Source organism: Camellia sinensis, chromosome 10, assembly GCF_055761805.1.
Source record: "Camellia sinensis isolate YWXY chromosome 10, ASM5576180v1, whole genome shotgun sequence".
Classification (NCBI taxonomy): Eukaryota; Viridiplantae; Streptophyta; class Magnoliopsida; order Ericales; family Theaceae; genus Camellia; species Camellia sinensis.
The window spans coordinates 158,114,470-158,126,754 of NC_138970.1; the positions used below are offsets into that span (position 1 = coordinate 158,114,470).

At 44.2% G+C, this 12,285-nt stretch overlaps 2 protein-coding genes across 2 annotated transcripts; both read left to right on the top strand.

Annotated features, from left to right (window-relative positions):
• Nucleotides 1-2,625: 2,625 nt before the first annotated feature.
• On the top strand, nt 2,626-3,138 carry LOC145800798 (uncharacterized). Its single transcript, XM_082890540.1, has one exon. The coding sequence runs from the start codon at nt 2,626-2,628 to the stop codon at nt 3,136-3,138; it is 513 nt and encodes a 170-aa protein (XP_082746666.1).
• A 156-nt stretch (nt 3,139-3,294) lies between these two features.
• LOC145800799 (uncharacterized) lies at nt 3,295-3,768 on the top strand. The gene has a single exon (XM_082890541.1). The coding sequence runs from the start codon at nt 3,295-3,297 to the stop codon at nt 3,766-3,768; it is 474 nt and encodes a 157-aa protein (XP_082746667.1).
• The last annotated feature ends 8,517 nt before the right edge of the window (nt 3,769-12,285 follow it).

A 12,285-nucleotide genomic window follows, 5' to 3' on the forward strand; every position in this document is an offset into this window, starting at 1 on the left:
TATTTATTAAAATGAAAAATATATATATATATATATATATATATATATAAAAGTGTTTGGGCCCAAGAAAAACAATACATACAATATATGGGCCCTAATTTTTTTTTAACCTTCTTTATCTATTAGATTTTAGTGGAATAAATAATTTTGCCCAAATTTTTTTACCTAGGTCTTTATCAGTTTTAATTGAATAATTTTTTCCTAATTTTTTTGCCCTAATTTTGTTTCATTAAATTGTTTTGTTTATAATTTTAATGATTATATGTGCAGGTAAATTTTTTTGTGGTTACAAACAAACAAAAAAATTGTAACTTATCATTTTATCCATGAATTTTTTATTTTTTTTTTCAATGTCAGAGGAGTCCCCATTTCTGAAATTCGCTTTAGGCCCCTAAATCTCAGGGCCGACCTTGACAAGTAGTGGAGCTAGCCCACAAGGTGGCGAAGTCTGTAAACTCTTTATGATCTCATATATATATTTATATGTATTGTTGATTGCTCTTCCGAGGATTAGTTGGATGAGTCAAAAACCAGAGCCCGAATACCTCGGTTATCAAAAAAATATATATTGTTTATTCTCAATAAAAAAAATATACAAAATACAAAATCTGCTATAGAACATTCATATCTTGTACTAGCTGCTTTAACCATTAGCACAGTTTCAAATGTTCTTTTATTCCCAGAAAGCATCAAAATATAGTGGAGTTAAGTACAGTCGAGTAGAATATTGCAATGTGAAAGGGCTAAATATGAAATGGGTCGGATCCAAGCATTGAGCCGGTCCAATCTTCTAAACCCAAATCCAAGTGGGTCAAACGAACATGTGGGCAAGCCAACTAAGCCCAACTCCATTACCAAGAGTCCACCCAAGTCCTCAAGCACTAGGGCCCTGCTCGCAGTGGAAAGGCTAGTCCAGCTGCGACACTGGGCTGGGCTGGGCCGAGCCGCACGGCTTAATCGATAGGCCGAATTGATGGGCCGAACCCATCGTCAGAACTAAAGTGGGCTGAGTCCATACAAAGATATCTGAATGAACCTGCCCATCTCTACAATAGTCACACAAAGGGTAGAGCCAAGGCACAATGGTACCGAGCTGAGAGAACCTCTCAGAGAAACGTGGAAGCTGTGAGTATATGCATGTGCAAGTTGTCACCTCAACTGGTCCCCTACACCTAGAATCACGGAAACAATTAAACCAGAGGAATGTGGTTTGTTATCAGCATGACTACAATGAGAATATGCACCCCTTGACAACTACCAGATGGTCCCCCACCTTGGGCAATGCTAAAAGGAAACTTGGTAGCACCAGAGCTCCATGAAACCATCTTGGGCAACAAGCAAGGAGTTATATATAAACTACACTAACTTCACATTGAAGGTAACTGATCTAAGCTGAACCCTACTTACTGAAACTCAACTCTCTACACTTAGGGAGAACTTTACTTCTTCTCTGATTACTCATTCCCACACCAGAGGGGTTATCCGGCCAACCCCGGCTGGGCAGCTCTTACCTTGCTCCTTGTTGCAGGGCCTCAATCCTTGGATAGTTCAATCAAGTGTGGAGCTCCAATCCACAATCATCTAGTGTAGTATTTGGTAAGCACAATTGGTGCAGTGAGCATTGATCACTTTGTCTCCAAGTTCTGCACTCGATTCCGGCGATGGGGATTGAGGACATCCCACCTTCAACACAAACTCCACAGACGGACAAGACAAAGGACAAAGGCTTGGCACTTCCAACAGTTTTAGAAGAACAAACCGGGAAAAATAACCGGACCCCCGAATCTGTTGAGCATCGATTGCCCTTCGCTGGAGGTTCTTCTCATCACTTTCTTCTGGAAAAGGATTACAGAGATCGAATCATAGACTCCATAGGGATGGAGATACAGGAGCTGAAAGCGCAACTCAAAACGGTGCTGGGTGATCCGACAGAGAAGAGGACCGACACAGAGCCCTCTCGCCTAAGACAGAGAAGCTCGTCCAAAGAACCACCGGCGAAGAAGATCCCCATAAATGAGTCTGGGTAGCGGAGCCAACCAATCCTGGTATCAAGTGAGGCGGCGAGCAGCCATACCCGTGGCTTACGTCGAAGAAGGGCTAAGAGGAAGAAAACAGTTAGCCAGCAGACCGAGTACCCTCCACAAGACCTTCGTACTTGGCTGATTGGCAACAAGCAGAATGAGCAACGTCGAGATCAACTAGGCTGTACTATCCACCAGAGAGAGCGCCGAGCATTGGATAAGCTTGTCTCCTCCCTATTCTCCTCGGAAATCAAGGCCATGAGACCTCCCAAGAAATTCACTCTGCCAAAGTTCACGTCGTACGATGGGAAGTCAGACCCGTTAACGCACATCATCCATTACAGACAGATGATGTCCCTATGGACCCGAGACAAAGCACTGATGTGCAAAGTCTTCCCGTCCATCTTGGAAAAATCCGAACTTCGATGGTTCGATTAACTCCCCGCTGGATCAATTTATGACTGGAAGCAGCTCTCCGAAGAGTTCTTAGCTAGGTTCGTCTCCAACACTAAGATCCCGAAAGAGCCGGTTACACTGTTCGATCTCTGAAAGGAACAGGAAGAAATGCTACACAATTATGCTAGAAGGTATTGGGAAGAGTATAATGACTTGGAGGAAAAACGTTTGCAGTGAGCAGATGGCTGTTATGTCTTTCAAACATGGTTTGCGCCCGGAAAGTAAGTTGAGAAAGTCACTTACCAAGCGCCCGGCAACAACACTGAAAGATTTGCGTACCGGGATTGAGCAGTACGCTTGCCTCGAAGATGACCAGATCCCCATCAAGGTAGCATTAACAGAACAAACAGCTCGGCACAAGAAGAGAATGGACCGAGGGGAACACCGGGGACTCACGGTGAATGAGGTGGATAAGTCCAAATCTCACGAAGCAATCATGACTATATTCAAAGAACCAATCTATCGCATTTTGGAAAAGATCAAGAGAGAGCCCGTCGTTATTTGGCCACCGAAAATGTTAGGAGATCCAACTCCGTGTAATCAGAAGCTCAGATGCACCTATCATCAAGACAGAGCGCATATGACTCCGAATTGCAGAGCACTGAAGCAACACCTGGAAGACCTGGTAGTAGCTGGACATCTCCGAGACTACGTTGATTAGGATAAAGCGATGGCCGAATAGGGGAACCCACCACCAAAACCGAACATCGAGCACCCACCTCGGCTGATAATAAATGTGATCCATGGAACAACGACCCAGAAGCGCAAAGAGGCACTAAAAGAAGAAATTGCTAAGTCTGTGCAAATTCAACAGGTCATGTCAGTAGAGCCTACATCAAAAAAGGTACGCACAGTACCCAAGTCCCCCTTGTGCGCTGTTTCGTTTACTAGAAAGGATTTAGAAGGCATTCAACACCCACATATTGATGCACTGATTATAACTGTGGGAATTGGAAAACAGTTTGACGTAAAACGAGTCTTAGTAGATCAAGGCAGTGCAGCAGACATATTGTATTACAACTTGTTCAGAAAGCTCAGTCTCCTTGAGCAGCACCTCACCCTAGTGGCAGCTCCATTAGTTGGCTTCAATTCACAGCCTGAGTGGCCACTTGGCAAGGTAGTGTTGCCAGTTGTGCCTGGAACGAAGACCCTTCAGATAGAGTTTCTAGTTATTAATACACCTTCTCCTTACAAGGCCATATTCGGCTATCCATGGATTCACCAAATGGAAGCGATCTCTTCAACCTACCTTCAGCTCATCCGTTTCCCCATGGAACATGGAGTAGAGTAGATCTCAGGAGACCAAGTCGCGTCCAAACATTGCTTCATGGCAGCAATAAAGGCTAAACAACTTTGCAATCGAGTGCAGGCAGTGGAAGTGGCTGAACAGCTAGTCTTGAAAGATGTAGGGGAAGCCCCAGAGGAAAAGATAGTAGAGGATTTGGAGAAAGTCCTGGTAAAGAAAGATGATCTAGAAAAGTACTTTCTTATCGGTACCTCGTTAGGCGCTGATAAGAAACTTCAGCTGCTGGAATTGTTGAGCGAAAATTTGGAGGTATTCACATGGTCAGCGTATGATACTCCAGGATTGAACCCAGAATTTTTTTGCCACAAACTCAACATCAACCCTTCCGCTCGGCCTATCGTGCAGAAAAGTCAGAGATCCTCAGTTGAACACACTGAAGTAGTAATTGCCGAGGTCGAAAAACTCCTAGCATTGGGAGCGAATAGAGAAATTTAGTACGCACAATGTTTTTCCAATACAGTTGTGGTCAAAAAGAAGAACTAGAAATGGAGAGTCTGCGTTGATTTCACTTGCCTGAACAGAGCTTGTCCCAAGGACAGTTTTCCTCTACCTCGCATCGATCAACTAGTAGATTCAATAGTAGGGCATGAGTGTATGAGCTTTCTGGACGCTTATAGCGGTCATCACCAAATACCACTATTCGGCCCAGATCAGGAGAAGACAGCGTTTATCACTCCAAGAGGCACTTATTGCTACAAAGTAATGTCGTTCGGCCTCAAAAACGTCGGGGCAACCTACCAGCAAATGATCACTAAAATGTTCAAGGACCAACTCGGAAAAACCATGGAAGCTTATATAGATGATATGGTAGTAAAAAGCAAGCTCACTTCAAGCCATCTTGCAGACTTGAGGGAAGTTTTTGGTATCCTGAAAAACCATCAGCTTCGCCTTAATGCCTTGAAATGCACTTTCGGGGTAGGAACAGGGAAGTTCTTGGGGTACATGGTTACTCACAGAGGAATCGAGGCAAATCCAAATCAAATCAAAGAAATACAAGAGCTTGAAGTACCAACAAAGGCTAAAGAGCTACAGAAGTTGGCTGGAATGGCGGCCACCCTGAATCGGTTCATCAGCAAGTCTTCAGATCAGATGAAGCCCTTCTTCCAGCTACTGAGAAAAAAGGTTGCGTTTGAATGGAGTCCTGAGTGTACCGAAACATTGCAAAGTCTCAAAAGATACCTTAGTACACCACCTCTTCTGTCCACTCCAGAATCAAGGGAGGAGCTGTACTTATATCTAGCAATCTCCGATCACGCCGTAAGCGCGGTATTGATTCAAGAAGTTAACAAGGAACAAAGGGCAGTATACTACGTTAGTATGACTCTACTAGATGCCGAGACACGATATCTACCCTTGGAAAAGTTAGCTTACGCATTGCTCATCGCCTCAAGAAAGCTGCAACATTACTTCCAAGGTTATATGACCAATGTCCTCACTGAATTCTCCCTCAAATCTGTCTTCATTTCTCTAGCCGAACAGCAAAATGAGCTGTAGAACTTGGTGAGTTTGACATTCGATATCAACCCAGGATAGCAATCAAGGCCCAGGTCTTGGCAGATTTTGTCGCAGAATTCGCTCCCACCCAGAGTACCGAGCCTGAGAACTCCAGTTTAGCACAGGTGTCATGCACCACCAAATTGGGAAAGCAATGCCCTTCAGAAGCATAGAAACTCTTTATTGGAAGCATCTGGCAGCTCTATGTCAACGGATCATCCAATAACCAAGGCTCGGGAGCAGGGGTAGTATTTATGTTACCAGAAGGGTTTATTTGGGAGCAAGCTCTTAGGCTCAGCTGGAAGGCTTCTAACAATGAAGCGGAATACGAAGCACTGTTGGCTGGTTTACGCAATGCCGAACACTTCAGTGCATAGCAACTTCTTGTTTTCAGCGATTCTCAATTGGTGGTAAACCAGCTTTCTGGGGTCTACGAAGCATGAGACGAAAGAATGGCTATGTATGCAAGCAAGGCCAAGGATCTACTCAAAAAATTCCGATCCATACGAGTGGAACGAATCAGTCGGGACAGAAACAGCCATGCTGATGCTCTGGCCTGCCTCGGCTCATCAGTAAATGCCAAAGACACTAGAAAGTTTGAGTTGAGGTTGTGCCAGAACCAAGCATTGCATCTCCAGTCCTCTGCAATAACCTAGAGCCAAGTTGGATGGATCCGATACTTGTTTTTCTGAAATCTGGCACTCTCCCCGAAAATAAAAAGGAAGCCAACAAAATCCGACATAGGTCAGCTCGGTTCTGGGTCTCATCATCTGGGAAGCTATACAGACATTCCTATCTCGGTCCTTATCCTTTTTGTGTGCATCCGAATCTGGTCGAAAATGTTCTTTATGAAATTCATGATGGGATTTGTGGATGCCACGTTGGTGGAAGGTCACTGGCGCACCGAGCCCTCACTCATGGGTACTGCTGGCCACGGATGCAACAAGATGCACAACAGTACGTTCAGAAGTGCAATAAATGTCAGAGGTTTGCTCCACTGATTCATTAGCCAGCCAAAGCTCTCACTCCACTCACCAGCCCATGGCCCTTTGCCCAATGGGGTCTAGATATTGTCGAACCGTTGGCACGAGGCACTAGGAACAGGCGATTCTTCATCGCTGCAACTGACTATTTCACTAAGTGGGTTGAAGTTGAAGCACTGGCGAGTATCAAAGAAGAAGACACAAAGCAATTTCTCATGAGGAACGTCGTGGTCCGTTTCAGCATACCGCGGGTACTGATTGCAGATAATGGAACACAATTTGACGGAAAGATCTTCATAAAGTTTTATGCCGACCTCAGAATCGAAAATCGGAACTCTTCCCCAAGCTACCCACAAAGTAATGGGCAGGCAGAAGTGTTGAACAAAACCATCATCAACGGAGTAAAGAAGCGACTCAAACATGCAAAAGGAAAATGGGTTGAAGAGTTAACCTACGTGCTATTGGCTTACCGAACCACAGCACGGTGCTCAACGGGGGAAACACCTTACTCTCTCACCTATGGAATGGAGGCTATTATCCCACTCGAAGTTGGTCTCCCAATCCTCCGATCTGAACTGTTTGAAAGCACAAGTAATGAGGAAACTATTGCACAAGCACTGGATATGGCAGAAGGCCGAAGAAAAGCAGCACTGATCAGACTTGTAGCATATCAACAGCAACTCATCAAAAATTTCAACCAAAAAGTTTCCCCAAGGTAATTCACACCTGGAGAATTGGTTTTGAGGAAAGTTATAGATCACAAAAGGGTGCCTAGCGAAGGAAAAATTGGGCCTAACTGGGAAGGTCCGTACAAAATCACAGTTGTTGCTGGAAACGGAGCTTAGTACCTAGAGGATCTCAAAGGCAGAGCCATACCTTGGCCCTGGAATGTAGCAAATCTCAAGAAATATTACCAATAGAATTATCCCCCAACTTCTCCATCATAATGTAAAGACATTTATCTTTTGACCAATGCAAATGCCTCCCCACTTCTCTCAAATTTTTGTAATCAGCTTTGGTGTTCACCAAATGGAAATAGCTTTGATGTTTATCAAACGGAATTAGCTTTGGTACTTACCAAACAGAAATAGCTTTGATGTTTATCAAACGGAATTAGCTTTGATGTTTATCAAACGAACTTAGCTTTGATCTTAAACCAAATGGACTTAGTTTTAGAACGACTGAACGAGATTTAATTTTAGTTAGCACTCGAACATGCCAAGTGGAATTGCTTGGTGGAATTATGTTTGGCAACTAAATTGGACTTTAACCAAGTGGAACTGCTTGGTGGAAACCGCACTAACGTATTTTAAATAAACATATCTGAGTCCACATAATTTCTTAAGTATTGTCACATTAACACTTCAGTATTGCTACATACAAACAAAGTTGGAACAAACTTGGCTTAACTATCTCAGGAGTAAACTTCCAATACACTTGTGCTATCAAAGTTGCAACAGACTCAAGCAGTTCTGCCTAAAGAGCACAATCTTCAGTACCGATCTTACTTAGCTCTAGGTGGGGGCAAACAACTGTTTTTTTAGAACCAACCTGGACCTAAGTAAGACCCTCTTCTTTCATTACAAAACCAGAAACAGCCATGCAACATATTCGTTAACCAGACCGAGCATCGATTCGGCTTGGAGGTCCCAACAGTGCTTGGTCCGGGAAAAACAGTACAGATAACATTCAAACATGAAAGCAAGAAAGCACCAGATCGCAAAATTCAAAAGGAAAATTCCATCATCCAACAAAGGCACGGCTGGCCTCACAAACAGCAACAAAAAAGAAGAAAATTGTCTTGGCAACCTTAAGGAGACAACTCATCAGGAAGACTGAGCCGCAGTACATCAGAAACATGAAAACAAAAGAAAGTGTGAAAAAGAAAAAACTTAGAATTATTCCAAAGAAGACTTTAGCTTTCAGCAATAGAAGGACCTTAGGAGCAGCGTCCACAAACTTCTCCAGGCCGTCTTGGAGAGGAAAAGTAGAGGCAGCTCCAACTTCTTGGGAAGTAAAAGCTTCCTTAACCACATCTCCCACGGCTTCAGTCTCCAGAGTTCTGCCCCCTTCAACGTTGGCAACATCGCTCTCCTGAGTCTTGATTGCAGAATCAGTTTCTGGGGAAACCTCAGCTGGAAGAATTGTAGGGGTAGCAGCAGTCTTTGGACCTAAGGACCTCTAGGGAACAGGGACATCCTGAACAATGGAGACCCTTTAGGAACATAACCAGCAGCCAGAGCACTTAACCAACCCTTCAGAAAGAGCTTGTCCCGCAACACCAGCACCTCTTCTTTGTAAGCATCCCTAGCCTCATCCCAACCTTGCTGCCAACACTTGGCCTCCAACGCAGAACGTTCAGCGGCCATCACTGCAATAACAGCCTCCAGCTCTGCCACTTTCCCTTCAAGTTGGGCCTGTACCCCAATGGCAGCTTCCTTTGACTTTTCAGCCGAGGTAACAACCTTGCTCCGATGGAATGCCTCCCTCTCGGCAATTTTGCGTCCTTCTTTCTTGGCCTCCAGGCTCACTGTCAGTCTCTCAGCATTCATAGCGGCCTCCAGTACGGCCTTCTCCAGTTCCTCTGTTCTGGTGATTGACTGGTGCATCCTCTAAATACACTACGATGGATAGCAAAGTATTAAAGGAAATAAACCATTAGCATAACACCAAAAAAAAAAAAAAAAAAAAAAAAAAAAAAAAAAAACAACAACAACAACAACACACTTACAGCAGTCATCATCTGAAAGGTCCCCTTCAGAACGGGAATATCACGGGCCCGTTATGATCAGCCATGTCCACCAACATTAACAGGGTCTTGGTCAGGTCAAAAGCAAAATCTTTGGAAGCAAAAACCGAATCTGAAGTAGAAATGGGCCTGCCTTGATGCAACATTGGCGGCTCCCACTTCTCAAACGGCTCATCCTCAATAGGATCCTCAGAAGCCTCTCTAACTACCGCCTTGCCAGTCTTCCTCCTCCTCTTCTTTGCTCTTCCAGCAACCGAAGCAGAGGGTTCGGTAGTAGTAGCATGAGTTCCAAAAGCTCCTACCTCTAATTTCACATCCAAGAGACTCTTCGTTTCGGCCTTCACTGAAGGAGCCTACAAAGCATCAGAGAAGCCAAAAGCCTCCGCCTCTAAATCCACTAGCACTATCCTTTTCGACATAGACCCACCCCCTGCGAAACTAGGGGCAAGAGAAAGCGTCCTCTCAGACGGCACACCCTGGCTTCGACGACGATTCGTAACCAGAGGGGTAAGGGATGCATCAGTCTCAGTGTCAGAATCTAGAAGAGACGCAGTGAGCCTCGCTTTCTTCGGAATGGTGGAACGATAAGTCGCTTAGTAATCCAATAGCTCGGGAGCGAACCTCTTCTTGTACTTCAAAACAGCTTTGATGGCCTCGGTGTTCTCCCGGTTCGGCCTGCGCTAAAAACGGGAAGCCTCTGCAGAAAAGAAGGGCAACATTAGAGCAACATTGAAAACAAGGCAAGAAACACAGAAGACACTAGAATGAAGGGCTCGAACCTGGGTAGCCATCCTTCGGGGGCATCTGCTCGGATTGGAGCTCAGTCCCAGCAGGAAACTCTCAATTACCACAGACTTGTAGAAAATCGTCATTATGTTTGTTCGAATAAGGTAAACCAATCCCTAGCTAACAATCAATTTAACGAACACGAAGGTAATACGTGTTGTGATCCTTGTTGTGTGTAAGAGTATAACAACCCAAAATGTCCCAGATGTCAAGATTCAAACCCAACTGCTTGTTAAGAGCGGAGACACCGCAGACGACTCGAAACAGATTAATAGATACCTGCATAGAGGTAAGTTGAACCTAGTGCATGAACCGATGCAACAAAGGGTCAAGGGAAAATTAAACCCCTCCCTCAACAATGGCCGCAATTGGGAAAGCAGCAGTACTCCTAGTGCCCATGCGCTTAGCGTCAACCTTCGCCAGCGAAAGGGTCACATCATCAGGGATGCTGTAGTCTCGGCGAAACATGGCCATAGCCTCAGGGGTATCAACTAATGATCGAAACTTCCTGATTAAATAGACCTAATGGGACAAAAACAAAACTCAGACTAGGTAGAAAATAAAACCAGACGCCGAAAACGATGGCGCAAGGGCCAGAGAAAGCGACCAAGATAGAAAAAGACAAGAAAAGAAGAATCTCAGGGAAACTTACAGAGATTGGAATAGCAATGACAAGCAGGCGGCAATGAAATGAGAATGGCAGCGGCACGTCTGGACAGAGCACCGACGAGACTAACTCAAATGAACGGGAAGGGTTTTGGACTTTCTAAAAATTTTGAAAAATAGATGAAGGGATTTGGACTGATGAGTCTAGAGCATTTATTGCACCAACCGACGTGAAGGTACATAAATCACAACCATCAACACGGAATCAGCGCACTACCTCTACGCACAAGTACCACGCCACCACGTGTCACCATGAAAGGACACATGCAGGGGGTGTGTGTCAGGATTGAACCGTCACCAAAGCCGAACTGGAGAAGATCCAAAGCGACGTAACGCTTGGAGTACAGAGCAATAGCTCCCCCCAAGTGGAACCTTAGCGCGAGTTAGGGGCAAATGAAAGGGCTAAATATGAAATGGGTCGGATCCAAGCATTGGGCTGGTCCAATCTTCTAAACCCAAATCCAAGTGGGTCAGATGAACATGTAGGCAAGCCAACTAAGCCCAACTCCATTACCAACAGTCCACCCAAGTCCTCAAGCACTAGGGCCCTACTCGCAGTGGAAAGGCCAGTCCAGCTGTGACACTGGGCTGGGCCGAGCCGCAAGACTTAATCGATGGGCCGAACTAATAGGCCAAACCCATCATCAGAACCAAAGTGGGTCGAGTCCATACAAAGATATCCGAATGAATCAGCCCATCTCTACAATAGTCACACAAAGGGCCGAGCCAAGGCATAACGGTACCGAGCTGAGGGAACCTCTCAGAGAAATGTGAAAGCTGTGAGTATAGACATGTGCAAGTTGCCACCTCAACTGGTCCCCTACATCTAGAATCACGGAAACAGTTAAACCAAAGGAATGTGGTTTGTTATCAGCATGACTACAATGAGAATATGCACCCCTTGACAACTACCAGATGGTCCCCCACCTTGGGCAATGCTAAAAGGAAATTTGGCAGTACCAGAGCTCTATGAAACCATCTTGGGCAACAAGCAAGGAGTTATATATAAACTACACTGACTTCACATTGAAGGTAACTGATCTAAGCTGAACCCTACTTACTGAAACTCAACTCTCTACACTTTGGGAGAACTTTACTTCTTCTCCGATTACTCATTTCCACACCGGAGGGGTTATCCGGTGAACAATGACCGGGTAGCTCGTACCTTGCTCCTTGCTGCAGGGCCTCAATCCCTGGATAGTTCAATCAAGTGTGGAGCTCCGATCCACAATCATCTAGTGCGGTATTTGGTACGCACACAATGCAACAATTTGCAGAGCACTTCCCCAAAGTTAGTGATGGAATGGAAGAGAAGAAGGATCAGTTTGCCTTTGTTAAATAAGACAATGATTTCGACTATTATTTTCCCTCCGGAAATGATATATATCTATATATATAAGTGGTGCTTCACCACTAACAGCCAAAAAAACTTGTCTTTCAGTTTCCTATTTTTCCCTTGCTTTGTTTTTAATTTCCATTTTTCCTATTTTTTTTTTTTGTGGAATTTTGAGGATTATTTTGGGAAAATCAACTTTAATAGAGGTATTATTTTTTGGTAATTCTATTTGCACATGGTACAAATTCTCGGTACACAATACAAATAGTGTTCGGATATAAATATTAGAATAAAAGTCAAATGTTCGAATATAAATTTATAAACATAAATTTATAATTTACTAATAGTGGCCTATATGTTGAGTAAAGGTTTTTTTTGTAATTACGCAAACATTCTTGGTCAATTATGCAACAAATTTTTTCGTAATTACGCAAACTTTCTTGGTCAATTATGAAATATGTTTTTTCGTAATTACATTAACATTCTTG

Excerpts from the sequence above, each read along its gene's own strand:
- LOC145800799 (XM_082890541.1), top strand. The coding sequence starts at position 3,295 with ATGTCAGTAGAGCCTACATCAAAAAAGGTACGCACAGTACCCAAGTCC.
- LOC145800798 (XM_082890540.1), top strand. The coding sequence starts at position 2,626 with ATGACTTGGAGGAAAAACGTTTGCAGTGAGCAGATGGCTGTTATGTCT.